Source organism: Mirounga angustirostris, unplaced genomic scaffold (genome assembly GCF_029215605.1).
Source record: "Mirounga angustirostris isolate CCGP_5_RB_7025 unplaced genomic scaffold, mMirAng1.0.hap1 SCAF_3, whole genome shotgun sequence".
Classification (NCBI taxonomy): domain Eukaryota; kingdom Metazoa; phylum Chordata; class Mammalia; order Carnivora; family Phocidae; genus Mirounga; species Mirounga angustirostris.
The window spans coordinates 3,908,440-3,933,252 of record NW_026991711.1 but is presented as its reverse complement, the minus strand read 5'-3'; the positions used below and the strand labels follow the sequence as shown (position 1 = coordinate 3,933,252).

Sequence of the window (24,813 nt, the reverse complement as noted above, 5' to 3'; positions counted from 1 at the left end):
GATTATGTATTGATAAAGGATTAAAGAATTATTTCAGTGTTAATATAAGATCTGCAATGGGAATTATGTTTCTTATTAGGAGCAACCTCTACCAGAGGGGACTTCTGGAAATCCTCAAGGCTTTGCCCGAGTTATAATCAGTCATGTTGGCTGCAACTGAATGTTGTCAATAAAGCTTTGCCCAACTCATCAAAGTGAAATGAAAGATAGGACACATGGACACCTGGATAGAACCCAAAAGACATTTATTTATGGTTTTAAAAGATTTTATTTATTTATTCGACAGAGAAAGACAAAGCGAGAGAGGGAACACAAGCAGGGGGAGTGGGGGAGGGAGAAGCAGGCTTCCCGCTGAGCAGGGAGCCCGATGCAGGGCTCCATCCCAGGACGCTGGGATCATGACCTGAGCCGAAGGCAGACGCTTAACGATTGAGCCACCCAGGCGCCCCCAAAAGACATTTAAATACTTAAGCACTTACTTACACACTTTTACATTATCAATTTGATCAAAAAGTTCCAGAGAGGGTCAGATAGATGGCTTGCAAACGTCAGTGTTCTGGTTTTCAAAATTGTGAGCAAGTGGTTGTTTTCACCCTTGTTCTGAAGAGTCCCCAGGGAAGGAGAGGCTCTGGGGGCAGGGTGGCCCCAGCCGTTCTTGAATCAAGCAACTGTGTTTTCATCTGCTTTATCTGTCCAATTGTCTAGTCTAACTTTGACCAAAAAGGGGAACACTTTTAAAAAAATCATGAGACTGTGGGGCATGTTGTACCAGTGTGGTAATAACAACTAATGTTTACTGAGAACTTAGTAAGTGCCAGACCCTCCACTAGGTGCTTTCCACATATTCCCTTACCCATTGCTTTAGCAATCTTCTAAGATTGGTATTATTATTAGCATCACGATTTTATGTGTCAGGTGACTGTGTATTAGGAGGAGTAACTCATTAGTCTAGGGTCTTCAATTAGTGAATAGTGAATCTGGGATGTGAGCCCCATAATGTGAATTAGTAAATGGTGATTAATTAGTGTAGGATCCAGTGGATGCTATATGTGGGATGGGAGCCCATAGTCTGGCTTCTGGGCCTGAATGAAGCTTACCCACGAGTGCATGGCCGGCCCCCTGCGGCTACCCCAAGGAGCTTTCCAGCGGCTCACCCGGGCCTCCCTAAAATGATGGCCACAGATCCACGGATTTTCCTAAATTCTTATTGAATCCACTCAATTCTTTTGAAAGACATTGGTCCATAGCAAAGTTCTGAGTTGCCAATGAATTGTATCCTTTGGGAATCTGCCTGTTACAGATTTTACAGTATCCAGCAAGTTCTTTCAGTAAATAAACCTGTTTATCTGTAACCCAGTGCTTTCTACGTGAATTTGCCCATGGAATTGCTTTTCCAGTAGGACTTGTTAATATTCTGCAGAAGCAGTATTTCTTCGGGGCATTTTTAAAGGCTAATAATGCCATGTATCAACCAGTTTTTCTTAAAAAAAAAAATATTTCTTCGTTCAGGTTTCAAGAAATGAAGAACAAATCTGTGATCACAAGGACTTACTATTTTAGTCATTCTCTTTCTTCTTTCAGGATTGATGTTTTTATGTGGCTTTTCTATCTCCTTGATTGTCTTGACTAAGATAAAGGTTTTCTGCATTTATTATACTAATTCATTAAAATTAGTAAATTTAGAAGTCAGCTGAATACATTGTTTAAAGATAATTTTTGAGAGTCTGTTGTGTCTTTAAAAGATTTATTTATTTTTGAGAGAGAGCGGGAGGGAGGGGCACAGGGAGAGGGAGAGTCTTGAGCAGACTCCTCGGGGAGCGCAGAGCCCTATGTGGGGCTCCATCTCACGACCCTGAGATCAGGACCTGAGCCAAAACCAAGAATTGGATGCTTAACTGACTGAGCCACCCAGGCGCCCCAAGAGAGTCTATTCTATCTTACAACCAGCATTTACAAAGGATAATTTAAGACTTGGAGTTCAAAACACAGATATTCCTGGAATAGCCATCCTGTAACTTAGGACTAGGGTGGGACTTTTTAAATTTTATTTTCAAATTTTAATTTTATTTTTCACTTTGTTGATAATTATAGGCCCTACTAGCGCACTAGGCTTCATCTTGAGGAATAATTTTTTAATAATTTTCAGAACTTGGTCCTGGGTTATAACTGAGAGTTTGGTGTTCACCATCATCTATCTTATCTTTAATTTTCTGGAGGCCCTGATAGATGGTTTTAATTAGTTGTTAGAGCACATGTGACAAAAATCCATTATCCTAACAGTGTGTGGAGCAAATCTAAATTAACGTTACATGCTGAACATACAGGTAACTTGGGAAATACGCAGCCTAGGGTCTGCCTTTATCACGTGCAGATTTAGCAGACAAGACTGATCAGATGAGTTTTAAAATTCTTATGGGTCCTGATTGGCACCACCCAAAATCTCTGGTCAATTTCTAATTGAATCACAGTCTGGATTTGCAGGTCAAGGAATGTTTCTTGAACACACTGAGCTAACACTCAACCCTATCCTAACATATCGCATGTCTTTTTTTTTTTTATTTTATTTCCTTGTATGTTACTCAGAGTTTAAATGGAATATGGCCATTTTGAGATTTTATGATATGGCTAAAATGCATGGGATTTTAGCCAGCTAAGAGAACTGACGGCCATTTTCTCTATTCCTACCTGTCCTGATAGAGTGAGCGCTGTGGTGGGAGGAGGGGGGCAGCTCAGCCGCACATCCTCACAGGTCTCTGGGGTCTTCGTGTCCGCAGACTGCTGGCCTCATCCACCTTGTAGACTCACCCCCTGTTTCAGGTTGCATAGTATGTGCTCGGGAAGTCCTGGTTGAGAATTTCTTGTTGAATAATCACTGCCTTCCACGCTACCCCTTCTCCAAGAATCAGCTCAACCCCCACCTCATGGGGAAGTCTTCCCTGGTTTCTTCCACCTCTGGGCACCTTGTTAGCTGTGAACAGAATCTCTCCAAAAACAAGATTTAAGAAACATCCAGTTATTTTGTTAAGTAAGAGAATATTTATAACAGCGAATACAAGTGTAGAAGTTAAATTTCCACCATGAAAGAGCTAAATTGTTTCTTCCCTGAAATGAGAAGGTTAAAAGCAAATGCCTTTGAACCCAGAAAAGGAACTCCTTATCCTGTGCAGGTCTCTGTCACCTGCTTCCCTGAGGCTGCTAGGGTAGTTGTTCCAAACGTTGTTAAAATATTTATGGGGAGTGTAGATGAGGGGAGTAGAAAAGCATTTCTTAACAACTTGAGACCTGAATAAAAGAAGCAAATTTCGGCTTCTTCTTTCCTGGCAAACATCCTTTAATCAAATTCATTAGTACAAATATCAAGGGAGAAGCCTGAGAAATCAGCACTAGTAAAGAGATTTATATATATTTTTAATTTTTAAGCTATCAGATGAATAAAGACTTTTTCATTTCATTTACTTACTGGAAGCAGTAAAAACATTATTTTGTATCAGTAATTACTGTATTGGATTTCTATGTTAATCTTCTCATCTCATGTCAGAAATGTAATATAGTTATTATTTACAGAAATTAGATGAGTTATGGGGTGCCTGGGTGGCTCAGTTGGTTAAGCGTCTGACTCTTGGTTTTGGCTCAGGTCATGATCTCAGGGTCCTGAGGTCCATCCCCAAGTCAGGCTCCACGCTCAGCAGGGAGTCTCCTTGAGACTGTCTCTCTCCCTCTGCCCTTCCCCCTGCTTGCACAGGTGTGCATGCACGCACATTCTTTCTCTCTCTAAAATAAATAAATAAAAATCTTTTTAAAAAAAGAAATTAGAGGGGTGCCTGGGTGGCTCAGATGGTTAAGCATCTGCCTTCGGCTCAGGTCATGATCCCAGGGTCCTGGGATCGAGCCCCGCATCGGGCTCCCTGCTCAGCGGGAAGCCTGCTTCTCCCTCTCCCGCTCCCCCTGCTTGTGTTCCTGCTCTTACTATCTCTCTCTCTGTCAAATAAATAAATAAAATCTTTAAAAAAAAAAAAAGAAATTAGATGAATTATGAAGTATGCCTGAGAAATATCAAAAGTACCGTCATTATAAATAACAAGTTTGGTGAGTGTTCGTTTGTTCCTAGACTGAAGGAAACCTGAACACACAGAACGTCAGACTGAGAACAGCCTCAAGAGGCAACTGGCCATTGGAGGGTCCACCGCGTGCCAGGCACCTTACTCACCTGGTCACATCTGACCATCTTAACCACTTAGTTTCAGGAGTTGCTTGCTTTATGTTCATTTTGAAGAGAAGACAAGGGAAGCTTAGAAAGATTTCATGGGTCTCCCAAGGAAGATGTAATGTCTTTCCTGGAAGGCTCAGAAAGATTTAACAAGGTCATGTGGTGTAGCTCTAGGACACATGCATCCCCACCTTAGCGGCTGTCCCCTGGGGGCCACCTCACTTACCTTCATTTACAAAGCTGAGGACAAGTAGTCATTGTTTTTCTTTTCAGCCTGACCCCTTTCTACTGTAATTCACCTACGTGTGTGGTTCTACCCTGTGAGGCATTGGATGGCAGACTCGCATCCCATTGATATGATGTCCCAGCATTTAGAGATGTTGGCGTTAAATTCACATGTCTTCCCAGCATCTAGAACACCATAGGGCATGTGACATAGGACATATGTACTAAATATTTCGGTGAACCAATCAAAGGGAAGAGTGAGATGATACCATACATGCATTAAAGGTTCTGTCATTCCCTCACCATCTTTGTGTCTGAGGATTACCTCTGCTCATTGGATCGTTTACTACATTCTCCAAAACAGTAAACTTAGGTTTTCTCTCTCTGTTTTCTTTTAGTGGAGAAAGAGGATCGGGCAAGTCTGAAGCCAGCAAACAAATAATGAGACACCTCATCTGCAGGTCTCGCTCCAGCAGACCCATGTTTGATTCCAAATTTAAACATGTAAGTTTCTTGTTTGGGTTGGAGAATATGTTGAGTCAAGAAACCTGTAGTTTACAAATAAAAAGAGATATCATAGTAAGACCATAGTTTGACCATAAATTGGTCGAAGTTTGTAGAAACAAAGGAAAAAAAAGATTGGTGCAAATTAATGCTGCTCAAGTGAAGGTTTATTTTTTTGTACATATTTTCAAATACTTTGAACATACCCTTTTTATATTTGCTCAGAACAGTTGGATTGAAAACATATAATATACTTAGATTGTTGTTGTTCACCTAAAAAGTGCCACTTTGGTGTGTAGATTCCTTTGAGGGATTTGGCCCGATAAGCACCTCTTTTTGGGGGATCACTGAGAGCTGATAATAAAGTTTCAATGTATTTAAAAGAATTGATAACAGGAAATGTTAATGACATTGATGGGCAGGTAATATACCTTCACCCCCAATATTGATTTTTTTGACATACAACATTGTGTTAGTCTTAGGCATGCAACATAGTGATTGGATATGTGTATGGATTACAAAATGATCACCACAGTAAGTTTAATTAACATACATCACTACACATAGTTAAATTTTTTTGTCTTGTGCTGAGAACTTTGAAGTTTTGCTTGCTTAGCATCTTTCAAACACACAGAGCAGTGTTGCTCACCGTGGTCACCATGCTGTGCATTAGATCTACAGGACTTACTTATCTTATAACTGGGACTTTGTGCCTTTTGACTCCCTTTGCCCAGTTTAGAACTGATTTTAAGTTACATTCAGTAACACTTGCTTCTCATCGTGTTCCTTCATCCACCTAAAATATTGTCAGGATTCAAGGAGGAACCAGAAAGGCCTCTGAGCAGCTAAGATAAAGGTCAGAAAAACTCAGAAATTTTACCCAAGGACACACCTGCAGGTGCTTGTCTCTTGCTCTTGCACGGTTCTGTTAAGTTTGGTTAGCAGGTTTTCCCTGGCACAGTAGACTGGAGGAACCGACTCGGGAACTGCTAGAAAGATCCTGCAATGAGCGCTTGGGAACCCCCAGGGGGTGGGAACAGACAGAGAGAGATGATCAATAACCAATCAGGAAAATGGTCAGAACTCAGCAGTGTGCTACTCTGGGAGTCTCCATCTGTAGGGCTAACCCTCCAATTTCATCATTTTATAGGAAATAACTCTAGAATAATCCAAGTACGTGATGATTGTTCTCCTACATGCACCCCATTACTTGAGGGGCCGTGGGTCCTACACTCTGCGCTTGCTTGTGCTCAGTGGTCCCAGGGCTTGGTCCCTTCTGTGTGTGTCACGCTCTGTCCTAACCCCACCTGACCCCTTTCTTACCGTGTAGACTCCTGCCCGACAGCCTTCCTGGACATCCTACAGTGTGCCCCTAAGACATGGCCAGACCTGAATGCATGGGCTCGCACATTTCTCCAGCATTTCCTCCCAGGTCACCCATCAAATAAATGGCACAATCACTTTCTCATTTCCACGCTGGAAACTGGCTTCCACTTTGAGGCCAGCCCCTCCGGGCTTCCCCCAGGATCACAGTATCCCATCAGTCACACCAGCTGCTGTTTTCTTGTCCAGCCCCCTAGAGGTTCCCTGTTCCCTTAATCTTGCCAAAGCCACCTCTGAACGCACATCCCCCCTAACTGGGCCATGGGACCCCTGTCACTTAGTCATTTATTCAACAGTAACCTTAAGTGGCTGCCATGTGCATGTCCCTTGAATTCAGAGACACCATCTTAGAGCCTGCCACATAGTAGGAGATCGGTTTCCAGGTAGCAGAGGAATGAGGGCAGGCATAGGGTACCCGTAAGTATTCCTGGCACACCTGAGATACAGTTGATTATCCCAAGTTACCTAAATTGATGTACTTTAATAATAGCAAGTTAATTTAATGTGGATACACCATTTGTATGTCTTCAGGACCCTGTAAATTTTGCTGCGTGTGTGTGAGGATACACACCATCGGCCGTGTTGCCCCGGCACCCTCTCTCTCGGTGTGCATTTCACAGTGAGGTTTGGCAGGTGCACGCCTTGCCCCTCTAGAATCTCTCCTACACAAAACTTGCTGTGCACACATTTCATTCGGCAATTTGATATTTGGAGATGTCTGATGACATTGGAATAAAAACAGTTGCTGTTAGTTTAGATTATTCCCTAAAATGGTACCCTCTGAAAGTTCAAACGTTGAAGATCTAGAAACCCATCGCCCTGAGAGAATTGTGCTATTTGTGTTTGGTTTTCTGTCCCTGCCCTTTTGACTTGTAGCTGCAGGCCAGAGTTATTTCTGCCATGGTGGTGTTCACGAGGGAATATTCTGGACATTTTAGTACGCGATTCCTCATTTAGAAATGAGAGGGACTTCTATTTAATCGATGGATCAATGTAATTTCCTCATATTTTCTACTTTTGAAAAAGAGGTCCTTAAAAAATTAAATCTGCTCTTCTGGATTCCCAAACCTATGCCTGTTCTGGAGATTTTTCTCTTTGTGAAGAATGTACAGTCAATCAGTTCTGCAGCATATCTCTGGTGACATACGTGTTCATTAATGACTCTAATTCATAACCATTCATTAAGCTCAAACTATATACTGAGAACCTGCATAATTCTACCGCACAGCTCAAAATAATTTAATATTTTGGGTCGAACTGGGTAGAATAGCATAAATTATCTTTCTTCAGATGTTGTCAGATACGTACTACTGATACATAAGAATTCGAGAATTTATAGAACAACGTGGTTATAAAATAGACTTAGGTTAACTAATAGAATGATGGAATCTGTTGGCCTAATTATACTGGCAAGGAACAGTAGTCTCCAATGTAAATTTAGACTAAAGCAATCATTTATTAAAATGATCCTTTGTGAAAGAGCAAGCTGCATAATTTCTAAACTGCATTCTAGATTACTTTATGTAAATTGGCTTTGCATTTTAGCTTAAGTGAATACATACTAAGTTGCATTTCTTTAGCTAGATATAACTCTTCCAAATCAGTTAGCATCTGGGAATCAATATTATGATATCCATGCAAATTTCAAGTACAACTATTTCTAATTCACGTGTTTGTTTTATTCATAAATCCTAAAATAAGTGATTTCTAGTCTTGTGAAATAATATTGCCCAGGATTGAGTATGGCTTAAACTTCATGTCAATTATGCTTTTTTTTGTTGTTTCTCTCTAAATTACAATCCTCATGAATATTGTTTGGTGTCCAAAGCATTCCTGAAAATTACCCAGTCCATTTTTGCACAGTGCCCAAGTATACGTGTGGGAATTAAATACAAGTGTTGGATAAACTTCTGAATTGACTGTAAATCTTTATAACATCATAGGGGTTCAGTGAAATTTTATACATTCCAGAGATGGGCCCGTACTTCCTGCATGAAAGAAAAGTCTGATTAAGGAGATGAGTGCCTAAGAGCATCCTTGATGGTGGAGCCTTCAGTAGAAGGCTTGAAGTTCAGCGCAAGGTGGGGTGAAAGGAAGCTTCGTTAGGTGACCCCTGAAAGGAGAAACGTGGGTGAGCTGAATAGGAAAGCCATTCAGCCCAGACCCTATGGTGCAACATCGCTCTGAGGCTCTGCACCAGCAGGCGCGGTGCGCGAGGCTGCCCCATGGGGCCGCGTGTGCGATGAACACCCACAGGGCGTCTCCACTGGGGATGCTGGCTGCCTCTAGCCCACAGTTTTGCCCTGGTCTTAGGATACTGCGAGAGAAAATCAGTTATTGGAGGTTATTCTGATCAGCAGTTTCTGAAGAAGAGTGAAGGAAGGGTGGGGACATGAAAGGCGTAGTGGGGTGGCCGTCAGCAGAGAATCCTGTAAGCTGAGGCATAGACAGTGTTTTCCTTGTGGTTTCCATTGATGACCTAATTAAAGATTATTATCTGGAGCGTGGGGAGCAAAAGGACAAAGTGAAGAGGTTTGGGGGCAAGTTGGCTGTTGATAATCCCTCCTGACCCGTAAGCAGCGCTCTCCGCCGGGGGCACAGAGGGGAAGAGGGGGATCCGGGTGGGGTCTGGAAGGCCAGGGAGAGCCCGGCTCCGAGTCCCAGACATGATTTGTAATATTTTCATGCCGGCCACACATGTATTATCAAGAGACACTCGGCCGTCATGTTCCTGCATCTTAATCTTATACTTCAGTTGTCCTGCTTCAAACGTCTACGGAGGTTTACATTCTGCCCTCGCAATGGGCTTCCAAGTTCAATGGGTTTGAACTCCATCACCGTGGAGGTGTCTTTTGATACCCCTGTACAATTTCAGAACAGCTAAGATCAGTGAAGAAGGCTGCCGTTTTTAACCCTCATATCTGAATTTCAAACTGGAGAAGCAGGGGATTTTCTGTGGCAATAGGTTTATTGGAACATAAAAATCATGTGTTGGGGGAAAAACCAACTGCCTGGTGCTTTTCACTAATTCTGGCCCAGATGACTTTCAAATTGGAGGAACATTCAGTTCCATTTAAATTGCTTAAATAAACATTTATTGAGTAACTGCTTTTACAGAGCAGAGTGATGGGGTCCACTTGGTTAAGCCATTGTTTTTTATTGAGGAAGCCACAAATTTTTACTCTCAGAAAATACCGTACGTTAACTACTGCCAAAATAGGAGTGCAAAACTTCTAGAGACACAGCTATTAAGGCTTTGGAAGAAAAAAACATACAATTGTAAATAGAAAAAAATCTTACCACTAAAATTTGAATTGGGGACTACTTAGGAAATATTTACTTACTTCCCTTTTCTATATTTTTATTTAAAGCTTGGTGTTATGCAACGTTCTCATTATTTTCTTTCAAAGTTAAGGTGAGCAATGAACAATACCAGTTGTGGTTTTTGTTTTTGTTTTTGTTTTTTTTTTTTTGGTATTTCTCTTAACACATTGTTATTTAGCGCCACCTATTGGCCAAAGGGATAATTAAAGATAAAAAATGTTATTCCGGTATAACCCGAATCTGAAGCTTGAATTACGGATCAACAGAGCATAGTGCAAGATTGCCGTATGAGCTCTTGCATTTTGCTCAATGGGTTTAGCTTCCTATAGTTTGAAGCCTTCTGTGTCCTTGCTGTGGTTCTAGCTGTCACGGCCTGTCACCCAGTGAGGAAGCACATCTTATTTCGCAGAGAGATTGCCTGGGTTCAAATCCCAGCTCCACTATCTCCAAGCTCTCAACCTTGGGGAAGTTATGTAAGCTCTCATTTCCTTTTCTACAAAACGGAGACACTGTTGTGAGCATTAAAAAATATATAGGCATAAATGTACATACACATGTATATCTATGTGTACAGAGTATACATAATTTTATATATAACTTCATTTATATTATATATGTTATATATAAAAAACTTTAGAATAATGCTTGACACAGAATAAATTTTGCTACTATTATTAACAAAAATAAAACTAATCGTTGTTAAACTTTGTTGGATGCATACCATGTACCAGGCACGAAGCTGAGAACTTCATACAGCTGACATTGATGAGCACTGAAGGAGTCATACCTGTGTTAAAATAAAGGAGAATGTGGTTCTGGGAATTCATGACACTGGCTTAATGTCATATAATTTGTTACTAGCAGAGCTGGAATGTGGGGGCAGCTCCTTCTCACTCCAAAGCCCACGTATTGAACTGTTACCCTATATATCCTGTTTGAGCACATGTTATTCTTTATCTTTTATGTCTCTTTTCTATAATAACAAGCCAGTTTATTTTCAGATATAGCACCAAAATAGCTAGAAGCCAGAATACTTTAAAAAAATTCATTCTAATCCTTGTTATGAATTTTTAAATGATTATTAAATGTAATTTACGTGTTGAAAATGTGATTTACTTACACTATTAATTCCACAATATATTTCTTTAATATTGAACTATTGGAAAAGAAGCAGAAAGCAGGACCTTTAAAAATACTATTTCAAATTATTTTTCAGAATATATATCTGCGGTCATTACTATCGATTCACTGTTATGATCTTTAAAATTAGGTTATTACAAAGAGACCTAAATCCTGGGCTTTCCTTAAAGATTCAACATGTTTCCTTCAAAAGCTCAAAAGTTCAAAAACCAATCTTTTGGTATTTTACTATTACCACAACTTTTAGCACTTGGGATTTGTGATTAGAATGAAAGTATTGTTTTGTAATCTTTCAAGATATAAAATACTTCCAGGTGAACCAAATACCCTAATAGGTCAGTATCCAGAAAGTAAAAAGGTAGCAGCAAAGTTTTTTTTTTTTTTAACTTAGAATAAAATTCTCAAAATTTACTATCACCGGAAATTATAAAGAAACCACTGTATCAATAAAGTAATGTGTTAGTGTGCTCCTCCTTGTGGCTGATGCAGGAACTGCATTTCACATCCATGACTTGAAAGATACAGAAAAATACTTTGAACCTTCCAGATTTTCACTTTCTGGAGAATTGCTTGGTCATCATCATCATCACAGCCACAATCGATTGTGATAAGAAATGGTGTTTTCTCCATAGTCAGGGTTTAAGGAAACATGTCAGGAAAGACTTCCAGATGCCAGGGTTGATCTGAAGATCTTTGTTAACAGCATCTTAAAGCCCTAACTCCCCCCTCTGAAAGAGAACACTGGTGGTGAGACACACCGAGTAAAACAGTTTCATCTAGAGCTCTTATTCCTGTTCTGTGGGAGAGAACAGGAGAGAACATGTAGAGGCTCGGGGTTGAAAGAGTGTGTGTGTCAATCCCCATTCAAAAGAAGGTTAGAAGCAAATGTCTAAGTTCATTTGTTTGTTTCAGAAGAAATTCTCACTATCGCTTCCATTAAATTTAATTCCTTCCCTCCAAAACCACAAAAGCATTTCTGCTGTCCTATTAAGTCTAAAAGCCTAAATAATATGTGTTGAGTTGTTTATGTTTGTGTGAAGAGATAGCAGAGCCAAGGGAAATCCTCTGTGTATCATGATCTTATTAAGTTTGAGGCAGAGGATACTAGTAGTTTGCTGTTGAAGAAAGTGTAAAAATTCAATATGGTATCATACAAACAACAGAGAGCCTCTTAGATAAGGGGATATTTCTGTATCTTTGCTATTATTCCCTTTATTTTGAAAAATGAGCTTAGTAAATGTTTCCATGTTGCTACAGGTCATGTGCATCTTGGAAGCCTTTGGACATGCCAAGACAACGCTTAATGATCTGTCCAGTTGCTTCATAAAATATTTTGAACTCCAGTTCTGCGAGAGGAAAAAACACCTAACTGGAGGTAAGAATAAAATTAAGAAAGGCAGATCTCAGGAGCTACCAGGAGAGGGCAGAGGAACCCCAAACGTGGCGGCAACAGGGACCATGCACATGGGTGCGTGTGTGTGCGCGCGCCTGAATATGCGCACCTGAGATGCCAGGTTAGGAGTTCTAAAATTATTGTGAATTGAAAAATATTCAGAAATGTGAGGTGAACCTTTTCAAGATGATTATTGTATAAACTATATAATAGGGAACCAAACCAAAAATAACTGAAATGAATCCTAATTATTGAACAGAGAAATGACTCACATACTCAGTTAAAATAAATTATTACTTGAGTACATATAATTCCTTCATAAAACAGACATTGAAATCTATTTTAAATAAAGCTGAGTCTATGTTTTTAAAACGATTGAATTAAAACAAATCAAAACAACAAATAACCACCCAACTAAAGCCAAACAGAACTATTTTTTTTTGTTGTTTAAATATTTAATGTGTACTTTATGAAAAGCCCTTATTTAAAATTCAACTTATTTAGGGGCACCTGGGTGGCTCAGTCGGTTAAGCCTCTGACTCATTTCCGCTCAGGTCATGATCTCAGGGTCATGAGATTGAGCCCTGCTTCAGGTTCTTCTCAGTGGGGAGTCTACTAGAGATTTTCTTTCTCTCTCTCTCCCTCTGCCTCTCCCCCTGCTCATGCTCTCTCCCTCCCTCTCTCTTTCTCTCTCAAATAAGTAAATAAGTCTTTAAAAAAATTTTTTAAAATTAAAATTCAACTAATTTAGAATTCACTTGTGATTTTACGTCTTTCCAATCAAAACAGATTATCCATGCAAATTAATCATCTGAACAGAATTGTAGGTGGGGTGCCTAATGCACTTGGGAGAATCAAGTACTGTAGAAACTTTAATAACAGCTGTTAGCGCACAAATGATTGCTAAGTGTAATGATTTTAGACAGAGATCAATCTTATTTGATGTTTTCAAGTGCTCTTCAGGAAACAAAAGTTAGTTTTGACCCTAATTTAGATACAAAAAGCCTGTATTTTTGCAGTACGTGTTTGTCAAAATCCATTATTACTAAATGTAATCGGGTAAGAAAAAATGCATAAAAGGAGTCAGAGGAGATAATTTTCGATGTTGAAGTTAGCAGCTTAAATTCTGCAACAGGGAAGTTATGTTTTAAAAATCCCTGACTACGAGCTCTGTTGGAAGGTCCACTGTATCCTCCCTGATCACGAGGCCTTCCCAGCGACTTCCTGGTGAGGCCCCCATCCTCTCTCCCCCGCCGAGGGGGCGCTCCAGCAGCCGGAAGGTGCAGACCCCTCCGGCGCCCCTGACAGCCTCCACAGGACCTTTGCGGGGTTGTTCTAGAGAAGCTGCCTAACGCTCCACGTTTCCCAAGTCCACACAGGAAGCACCTGGTAACTGGTGACCGGGTTCCGATGCGCAGCGGAGTGACTGGATGGCACGGATTGTGCCCTGGCGCCCGTCAGCCTAGAAGAAAGACCCCATATGGGAATTCTGTCGAGTGCGGGAGCGTGTGAGACCCACTCTAACAAAACATCACAGGCTCGGTGGCTTGGAACAGAAGTCCGGATCAGCAGGACTGCGGTCTCTTGGATGTCTCCGGCGGCGAGTCCTTCCTTGCCTCTTGCAGCCTAGGTCAGGGGCTCCCTCGCCTTGGGGGTTCCCTGGCTGGTAGCTGTGGCACTCGGGTCTCTGCCTCACTTGTCACAGGTGCTGTCCCTGTGTCTCCCTCCTTATAAACACTGGTCACATCGGAGCAGGATCTGTCCTGCTCCAGTGTGACTTCATCTTGTCTAAAAAAAGTGTATTTTATGTTTTATTGGACACATACACGCTCATGCTGTTGTGTGAAGTGTTAGCTCATCAGTGCATTGGACTGTCCTGGGTCCGAGGCCCACCCAGTGCACCTATGACCTTGATCAAACCATGTGGACTCTCTAAGGTTGATTTGTAGAATGGAAAGGTGAGACCACAGAGACCAGGCAGAACAGGTGAATGAAGTAGGATGTGCAGGATAGCGGGGACCATGCCAGTCTAGACGCACTCGCCCTATGGCGTGACCTCATCTTAACGTGAGTACATCTGCAGGTTCCCTGCTCTCAAACACAATCACGTCCCCAGGTCCTCGGGTTAGGACTTAGGCATACCATCTGTGGGACACAGTCCAGCCCACCACAGAGAATAAGAATCTGTTGTGTTGTCTTGGCATCTCAAACAAGATGCACTGAGCACTAAAGGTGGCTACGGGCCAGTAGGATACCTTTGATAATCTCATCTGATATCCAGGCTCCTTTTCTGAAAGAAAAACAAACGAAATATTCATTTAACAAATTTTAAAGAGAGCTGAGTTATTCAAATGGGTCCCCTGGAAAAGGCTTCTGAATTTTAAGTGTTCACTAAAATAGTAAACCAAACCTGAGTAAGGTTTTTACACCTCAAGCTAGGTCAAGTAAATGTAGGTTACAGGTTGATTTTGTACTTCATGGTAGTCTAGAGTTTCCCTTAAATTATCAACTTTTGTAAAATAGTGATGATGGGTCTTTTTGGACGGGGAGTATTCTCTTACTAATTTTAAGGTTGAGAGATGTTGCCTGTTTCCTTTATGGATACTGTTGCTCATACTTTTATAACTTAGTGCCAGATGCCCAATCAGGGATGTAGCCACAGATTATAATAGAAAGTATGAGGCTCAGTTTTATGAAACACCAGCTATAGAAAAGTAGGGAGTGTTTCTTATTTTGAAGAAAATTTAATTAATAAAGAACATTCTAGTCTGGCTTTCAGCCCACTATTTCCCCCCATTTGATTACTTATTTAACAATATAATTACTCTGAGTCCCATGGTGTCAGCAGCCTCGGGATGGAGTAACGTCCAGAACATCTTACCATCACCCCATAGGTGAGTTTATAGTGTACAGATAGTAGGAAAACTCTGCCAGTGATGATTTGTTTTCACTCACCCAGTACACTTGGGACTTTGAGGTGATTTGCAGGTGTGGTTGTCTGAATCCCTAATGATTTATATTTTTCGTCTAAGAGTGTAGGGAGGTTTTCAGGGTGTGAGGTTCAAGTGCACTTGCGAAGTTAATGGCAAGGAGTATATTGGATGCCCTATTCCCAGTTCTTTCTCTTGTGATCAAGATCATATCTGGTCTTCTTAAGGTCCCTTAAAGTATAAGGTTGAGATTCATTGTAGAATATGTGCAATGTTTTGACATTCGATAGAGTAGTATCCTTTCAGTCTTGTCCCCAGAGGACCATTTTAATGTTTCTAAATCTTCAGATAAACGTGATAGAGGCCTCCGCAGTCTTTGGGAAAATAGGTCAAAGCGTTCTTCAGCAAGGGCGCCTGGCTCAGCACAGAGGGGCTCCCAGGCCGATCTCAGCATGGACGTTGGTGAATGTCCCTTGCCGCCTTCTCCCAACTAGAAAATTCAGCACCAGACCGGGCTCTCCTGTGCTCCTTTCAGCCTGTGTCACTCAACTGGAGAGAAACTACTTTTGAAGCTGAACATTCCTCAGGCCTACGGCGGAGGCTACGAAAGGCTTGTGGCAGCTGCCCCTCACCCCGGAGGGGGCAGGCGGGGCTGTGACGGTGGTGGGGGGCCGGCGGTGCGAGTGCCACCCCCCACCCCTGCGCTCGGCTCAGCGAGCTGCAGGGGGCGCGGCGAGTCGCCCTGGTCGCCCCAGACCTCATTTGGCAGCTAGACGTTCAAAACCAGAGCGTTCCACCGACCCAAGGCAAACCCCACTCCCCACCGGATACTTTGTTGCGTGGTAATGTTGTCTCCTCTTCTGGGACATTGAGGATCGAAGAGGATGCTGGTCCGTGAACACTGATTGAAAGACTTTTGCAATTCACCACATCCCAGCAATAATTTGATAATCTTTGATAATCTCATCTGATATCCAGGCTCCTTTTCTGAAAGAAAAACAAAAGAAATATTCATTTAACAAATTTTAAAGAGAGCTGAGTTATTCAAATGGGTCCCCTGGAAAAGGCTTCTGAATTTTAAGTGTTCACTAAACTAGTAAACCAAAACAGATCCTAACTGTTTGATTGTGGGGTTGTACACTCATCATAATAACAAAATAAGCTGTGGTTTTGGAAAGTATCAGACTGTCTAATAGGAGGACTGTTAGCTAAAACTTCCAAACTTTGGAGGCTGCTCTCCTGAAGTCTTTGTAGACTAAAGGTGACTTTTTAAAAAAAAATTTTTGATTGTGTTATACTGAAATGAAGTCAGATTATTTTTCTGTTATGATTTCTTTTGAAATTAGCTTTTACATATTTCTAATGCTTTCTTCTGCATGGTTCGTATAAATTAATATTTTCTTTACAATATATTGTTTGGTTTCACTTTGATGTACTTCCCAGTTCCCCTTAAAGTCTACTTCTTCTCATTTTGCTGATCGTTCTAACCCTCTTCCCCTGTCCTGTCGTTGGTAATTTATATCCCTGCATAAACCAGTATGACTGTTTGCATGTTGGGATGTGTCCGGGCTGGGCTCTCCCGGGACTCACCGGTCTGTGGGCTCAGGTGAGTCACTGCAAGACAAGTCAGATATGCTGGCCCATTCCTGCCTCACCCCATTTCTTTTCTTTCTTTCTTTCCTTCTTTCTTTCCTTCTTTCTTTCTTTCCTTCTTTCTTTCTTTCTTTCTTTCTTTCTTTCTTTCTTTCTTTCTTTCTTTCTTTCTTTCTTTCTTCTTCCTTCCTTCCTTCCTTCCTTCCTTCCTTCCTTTATTTCTTTCTTCTTTCTTTCCTTCCTTCCTTCTTTCTCTTCCTTTCTTTTTTCTTTCTTTCCTTCCTTTCTTTCTTTCTTTCTTTCTTTCTTTCTTTCCTTCTTTCTTTCTTTCTTTCTTTCTTTCTTTCTTTCTTTCTTTCTTTCTTCCTTCCTTCCTTCCTTCCTTCCTTCCTTCCTTCCTTCCTTCCTTCCTTCCTTTATTTCTTTCTTCTTTCTTTCCTTCCTTCCTTCTTTCTCTTTCTTTTTTCTTTCTTTCCTTCCTTTCTTTCTTTCTTTCTTTCTTTCTTTCTTTCTTTCTTTCTTTCTTTCTTTTCTTTCTTTCTTTCTTTCTTTCTTTTCTTTCATGTTCAGTTAGCCAGTATATAGTACACAGTAAGTTTTTGTCGTAGTGTTCAATGATTCATCAGTTGCTTATAACACCCAACATGTGTCCTCCTTAATACCCATCGCCTGGCTACCCCATCCCCCCAACCCCTCCCTTCTGTAACCCTCAGTTTGTTTCCTGGAGTCCATAGTCTCTCATGGTATGTCCCCCTCTCTGATTTACCCCCCTTCAGTTTTCCTTTCCTTCCCCTGTGGTCCTCCATGCTATTCCTTATGTTCCACATATGAGTGAAACCGTATGATAACTGTCTTTCTCTGCTTGACTTATTTCACTTAGCATAATCCCCTCTAGTTCCATCCATGTCGATGCAAATGGTGGGTATTCATCCTTTCTGATGGCTGAGTAATATTCCACTGTATATATGAACCACATCTTCTTTATCCATTCATCTGTTGAAGGGCATCTCGGCTCCTTCCACAGTTTGGCTATTGTGGACATTGTGGACATACCCCTTTTCTGACACCCCCCTTCGGTATTCCTGGCCGTGTCTCTGGACCTGGTGCTACTGCCCAGTGGTCTCTCATCCTGGACCCCTTGGGTGGCCCACCGGTCAGAATGTCCTCTGGTTTAATGAGCTGAGGACAGCCCTTCCTCTCTGGGCACTGGAGGCCCCCCACTGAGGTTCTGTGTTCCCATGTTTTCTGAATTTAGCCCTGGTTGGAACACCCTACCCTCCAAAAGACAAACCAAACCCACTTTGTGGTGTTTAGACTAGTATTTTTTTTTCTAAGTCATTGCCTCATTTACATACATAAATGTTAATTAAGAAGATAGCATAATCTGTAGTTCAGTGGAAATGGAAATCACCCATTGCTGTCAGGCTATGATTATGCCTCAATTATTCTCCTCTCAATCCACAGAGCCTTTTGCTGGCCTCATCAAAATGTCAAGCCCAGGACCAGCTCCCTGTTCTTTCAGACTACAGCCCTCACAGCCCCTGCACCCAAGTCCTCCCCGACCTCCCACTTCACCCCGCCCCACCCGCTCCACATTCTCCAGCCTCACTGGACTTTTTAAGTTCCTTGGTATATGAGGCCAAGGCTTGGTTTTCCCTCTTGGCTGCCTGGAGGAGGCTTGCCTGCTCCTGGAATGGGCAGGCTGCTCTCACTGTACTGGGTTCAGTTCAGGTCACTTCTTCAGAGAAATCCCTCTTTCTTCCCCAAACCACTCTTTCTAAGGTGACTTCTGGATCCCAGCTCTGTTCACTCCAGGTCTGTCTCCTTCCTTATTTCTTCCACAGCATTTGTCAAAATCTGAAAGTGTCCTTTTCATGATTTGTCAGGTCAGTTGCTGTCTGTGTCTCCTATTAGGCTATAAGCCAGTTGGCGGTGCAGATCCAGTCTGCCAGCATAGAGTAGAGTGGGCACTCGCTAAGTATTTGTTGGATTGATGAGTCTAAGGAATGTATGTAAAGCGTCAATAAAATGAGGCAGCCATTCTTCATGTCAGGGAGGAAATTGTATAAAGCCATCATGAACTTGTTCATGTCCACAAAGAACACATATTATTGAGGGTGCAAGTAGATAAGGAAAGCTATCAATATTTAACTCGACTTTTTTAAAAAATTAGATCCAGTTCCTCTTCGTAACGACAGTTTGTGTATGGTAAGAATAGAACCATTTTCTGCCTCCTTAGTGCCCACTCTTTCCCCTGGGGATTGGTAAAGTGGAAGTGTGTGCAGAGGGAGGTGGGCACAGAGTCTGCATGTGGGAATTGAGACTACTTGGCTCCTGTCTTATCTGTACCCTAAAGATGCCCACGTCTATTTAAGCGGAAACTGAAATTTACTAACAATCAGAAATGTCTCCCAATAAATATGCCAAGGCTATGTTATATACTTGGGAAACTTAACCTTACAGTTAAGGCAGATGGGATGGAAAATCTATTAGGGCTTTTGCTTGTGTGTGGTTTTTGTTTGTTTTTTTTTTTTTTTTAAACAAACCAGATGTCATCTTCCTCTTCATTATTAGCATCATCAATTATCCTTAGTATTGTACTCTCATTTGGACATTTTTTAAAAGCTTCAGAGTGCTTTAAATGATCTTGTCTCCTTTGAGGAGCAGCATCTTTTAGTGGTGATAAGCCAGTTGGGTTTCAACATGAAAAGGCTGACAATAGAATTTAAATGAGGCCAACATCTGAAAAGCCCCAGCTCAGAGCCTTATACACAGAAGGTGCGTTGAATGGTAGTCCCTTCCTCTTGGAGGCCAGAGGAAGCCTGGGACCTTTCTATCTCTTCACCCCCACATTAGTATGGGGACATAGAAGTTAAGAGGAATGTGGAAATTGTCAATGTCAGATTCAGGACCAGGAGCCACACTTGGGATCCTAGTTGAGGCACTTTTCCTCATACCACTCCTTGTGTTAATCTGGAATAATGAAGTCAAAGAAAATGCGTAAGGGTGAAAGAGAGAATATTTGGATATATTAATTCAGCAACAGTGTGCTTTTAGGTGATTGCCAATTGAAGACAGGATGGGGCTCTCTGGGAAGAGATCCTAACTGGTCATGATTTATAACTAGAAGGGTGGGGCAGGTGACAGTGAGTGCTGGAAGTTTCTGGAATTCAATGGGAAGGGCAAGGAGGGTAGGTATTTGTCTTTCTTGAAGGAGAGGAGATTTATTTCCTCCATTTTCTTTTATAATTTAAGAAAAATTAGTATAGCTCTGTAAAATACTTTTACTGCATATTATGTTCTATATAATCTGCAAACATGTATGTCTTTACAGTACCAAACTTTCTGAGCAACATATTCATATGTAGATTTCTGGAAAGATAGAGGATCACAGGTATATTTCTAGTCAGGGATATTACTGAAGTAAAACATCTTTTAAAGCATTCGGGTCTTGAGAAGTCAAAAAAAAGACCAGCAAGAAGGTTTTTTCTGTGTGTGGACATTTACATGAATGAGTCAAATCTCCTTAACCCCATACCTATCATTTTCCTTCCTTTATTTCAGTGTCATTTCAGACACAACAAAAAGGCTGGTATTTTCTCCATTTGGAAGAATATTAGGGTCTCATAGAAATTTGAATTTTTGGTTGTTTTGTGTTTTCCTCTAGCTATAAAGCCCCTTTAAGATATATATATATATATGTCTTTTTTTTTTTTTTTTCAAAATCCTACTGATCAGAATCCTGCTAACCCACAGCAATTTTATTCACTGCGGGAGATGAGCTAACTGGGATGATTACTAATTACACTGTTTTTGAATTTAGATTAAAGGTACTGAAGTCACTCTATGATGTGGAATTGGATTAGTTTTGAATGCTACTCTAAACAAAGCTTGTACGTTGGCTGGGACAAATGGGCATCAGCCTCTTATCTGAATACAGAAGCAGGGTGGTCAGGAGACATCTGTTCAGCTCTCCATTCCCTCTTGATGCTTCTGTAGTTGACAACTAAAAAATAATGGGAAGGAACAATTATGGCAGTTTATTTCCTATGTGATTTTAGAAATATCCTTTCCAGCAGGGCTAATATTATTAATACTACATGGAAAATGTTTTCAGCAAATAATTTGCTTAAGAAAGAAAGAAAGAGAGGAAAGAAAGTGTAGTAGTTAAGACCTCTCCTTGAAATTGTCTCCTGATTTAACACTCAAGGAGAGATGGGAAAGAAACTACGCTACCCCATTCTAATTTTAGCATCACCTTTGGACAACTAATTAAAGGGATATTTTGAAAGAGACTTTCTTTATGCACTTATGACAACTTTTCTAAAAGGTTTCTAAAAAAACAACTTTTCTAAGTAGGGAGTGTTAATTTTGAGGTCTTGGGTTTTTTTGTTTTTTGTTTTTTCTTTTTTTGCACTAATAATCATGATGACAGGCTGGATTGACCACTTAATGAACTTTACCAGAGGGAGAGCCCGTATGAGTGGTTCCATTTGTTCAAGTAGATTTGCTCTGTAAAACCCAAACTAGGAGACCTCACATTTTTGCTTTTGGAGGCAGGACTCTGGAATAATTATCAGCAGACTCATTACGCAGGATGATGTTTCTAGTTCAAATGTAGGGTATAATTACATCCATTTGACTTCCTAAGAACTGCCTCCTTTTGATAAAAAAAAAATATATATATATATATATATATATTGACCTTGGATCCTTACTTTGGAGTGGGAAACTACAGTAATTCACAGTTGCATTTGAAATTGGAATGCTTAATTGTTTACTGGCTGTTCATAATGATAAGAATAAACCTAAATTCAAATAAAAAATACTCCAGAAAAACGAGAATTTTCAGCCCGCCAAACATGTAGCCATAAATGTTGATTGATAGTAATTTCTGTATTACCAGTCCTATCTCTGAAGCAAAATCAGGCTTGTGATTCCCATCCTATATCCTTTTGTCATTGTTCAGCTTCTGTGAAATAAAATGTCAACAACATGTCCTCATGACATGGGTTATTTTTGTTTGTATTTTTGTAATGTTTAAAGACAGAAACCCCAAATGAGAGATATTACTCTCTACTGTACATGTGAGGTCACGACAAACCACAAGATGGCTAAACACTCTTCACGCTGGGCATGCACTACTTTATAAACACATCACCTGCCTTACTACTTAATTGGGATGTAAACCTTATTATCGAGGCATCTCTTTCATTATCTACTACCAGGCTATAAACCATGAGTTGGCTCCTTTTTTATGATTTCAATATAGGTCTTGAAATTTTCCTAATATACCTTCTATATATTAAATTGCGTCTGCATAAATTCAAGTCATGTTTGCCTTTCCTGCAGTGGGTTGCTGCCAGTGTTTGCAGCAGTGAGAGACTATTGTCTATGTTTTTGGTCTTTGTACAGTGTGGCTCTATACAATTCTGATCTGGTTGATAGCAATACTTGCTAGGGGGCCTACAGCAGAACACTTTATAATCAATGTATATATATATATATACCATAGCAATATGATTTGTGCTTTCAAATTGTAAGACAATAATGAAGAAAATTCTAAAACTTTTTTGGGTGCTTTTGTTATACCCAAGGACGTGTTTTGCGTCAGATTATATTGTGCACAAAAGTTCCATGTTTTCAGCATTGTACTGGAAGTCCTAGCTAATGCAGTAAGACAAGAAAAAAATATGTATATATACAGATTGGGAAGAAAGAAGTAAAACTGTCTTTGTTCACAGATGACATGATTAGCTCTGTAGAAATTTGGAAAGAATCACACCAACAAAAATCTCCTGGAACTAGTAAGCCAACAAGGTTGCAGGATACATGCTTAATATGCAAAAGTCAATTGCTTTCCTATATATCAGCAATGAACAATTGGAATTTGACATTAAAAGCACAATATTATTTCCACTACCACCAAAAAATGAACTATGTAGGTATAAATCTAACAAAATATTTATAAGATCTTTATGAGGAAAACTATAAAACTCCGATAAAAAAATCAAAGAAGATCTAAATAGATGGAGAGATATTCAATGTTCATGGATAGGAAGGCTCAATATCGTTAAGACATCAGTTTTTCTCAATTTGATCTATAGGTTCAACACAATCCTAATAGAAATCCCAGCAAGTTACTTTGTGGATATGGACATAAAGTTTATATGGAGAGTTAAAAGATCCAGAATAGCCAATGCAACATTTAAAGAGAAGAACAGAGTTGGAGGACTGGTGTTACCCAACTTCAAGACTTATTCTAAAGCTGCAGGAATCAAGACAGGGTGGTATTGGTGAAGAATAGACAAAATAGAGCAATGGACAGGATAGAGAGCTCAGAAACAGACCCACATAAATGTAGTTAACTGGTCTTTAACAAAGGAACAAAAGTAATTCAATGGAGAAATGATAGGCATTTTAACAAGTTATGCTGGAAGAGCAGGACATCCACATGCAAAAAAAAAAAAAAAAAGACTTTAAATGGATCAAAAATCTAAATGTAAAAACAAAACTGTAAAACTTTTTAAAAGATAATATTAGATAAATTGTTAGGTGACCTTATGTTTGGCAGTGCCTTTTTAATACAACACTAAAAACACAATCCATGAAAGAAAGAATTGATAAGCTGGACTTCATTAAAGTTAAAAATGACTGTTCTGTGAAAGACTGTTAGGAGAATGAAATGATGAGCTGCAGATAAGGAGAAAATATTGGCAAAAAAACACATCTGATAAAGGACTGTTAGCTAAAATGTGCAATGAACTCTTAGTACTCAGCAATAGGAAAACAAACAACCCACTTTAAAAAATGGTTAAAATATCTAGACACCTCACCAAAGAAGATACACAAATGGAAAATAAATAAGCATATGAAAAGATGCTCCACATTATAGGTCATCTAGGAAATGTGAGTTAAGACAAAAATGAAATACCACTGCAAACTTATTAGAATGTCTGAAATCCAAAACACAACTCTAACTACTAGCTAATGGATGTGGATTGACAGGAACTCTGGTTAATTGCTGGTGGGGATGCAAAATGGTGCAGCCACTTTGGAAGACAGTTTGGTGGTATTTTACAAAGCTAAACATAGTCTTACCATACGATCTACGAATCACACTCCTTGGTATTTACCCAACTGAGTTGAAAACTTATGTCCACACATAATGTGAATACAAATGTTTATAGCAGCTTTATTCATAATTGCAAAAACTGTCAGCAACCAAGATGTCCTCTAATAGGTGAGTAGATAAATAAGCTATAGTACGTTCCTATGATGGACTAATATTCACTGATATAGGAAATGAGCTATCAAGCCATGAAAAGACAAAGACGGCCCTTAAATATATATTCTTGAATGAAAGAACCTGAAACAATTACAACCTGAACAGTTTACGTACTGTATGATTCTAACGGTACAACATTCTGGGAAAGGTAAATCTACAGAGACAGTAAAAAGAGCAGTGGGTGTCAGGGGTTAGGGAGGGAGGAAGGGAGAAATAGTGGAGCATGGGATTTCTAGGGCAATTAGACAACTCTGTATGATACTATGCTGGTGGATACGTGGTGTTATGAGTTTCTTAAAACCCATAGAGTGTACAACACAGAGCGAACACCAACATACACTTACAGACTTTAGTTAATAATGAAGTATCAATATTGGCTCAGCAGTTTTAACAAATTTACTACAGTAACGCAAGATGTTAATAAAGGGGAAACTGTCCGTTGGGGAGGAAAGAGGGTACAATGGGGCTCTCAGGATTTTCTGCTAAATTTTTCTGCAAACCTAAAAACTGCTCTAAACAATAAAGCCGATTGATATTTTTCAAAAGGTCTGTATTTGAAAACGGCTGCATTATCATCTCTTGCAATTAGTTTGTGTAAATTTATGGAAATGAAACTAGTAATGCCATTTAACAGGATCACATTTTTTTTTTTTCCTTAACCAGCCAGAATTTATACATATATGCTCGAGAAATCCAGACTTGTTTCACAACCTGTTGGCCAGAGCAATTTTCTCATTTTCTACTTGTTGATGGATGGGTTATCTGCTGAAGAAAAATACGGACTTCACCTTAATAATTTATGTGCGCACCGGTAAGTGACTGCATA

The 24,813-nt window shown here is 40.1% G+C and overlaps 1 protein-coding gene and 1 long non-coding RNA gene across 2 annotated transcripts in view; one reads left to right on the top strand and one right to left on the bottom strand.

The window, feature by feature from the left end:
• The window catches only part of MYO16 (myosin XVI), a 435,943-nt gene that overhangs the window by 159,216 nt on the left and 251,914 nt on the right, over positions 1-24,813 (top strand). The window contains exons 13-15 of the mRNA XM_064585765.1: positions 4,831-4,936; positions 12,041-12,158; positions 24,651-24,798. Of these exons, the coding sequence (XP_064441835.1) occupies positions 4,831-4,936; positions 12,041-12,158; positions 24,651-24,798 (372 nt within the window). The remainder of the gene's footprint in view (positions 1-4,830; positions 4,937-12,040; positions 12,159-24,650; positions 24,799-24,813) is intronic.
• Positions 311-5,956, bottom strand: LOC135363734 (uncharacterized). The gene is made up of 5 exons (XR_010409790.1): positions 5,829-5,956; positions 4,758-4,980; positions 4,434-4,618; positions 4,208-4,334; positions 311-2,983 (listed from the first exon to the last, which is right to left on the bottom strand). It is a non-coding gene; the product is annotated as an uncharacterized LOC135363734 (long non-coding RNA).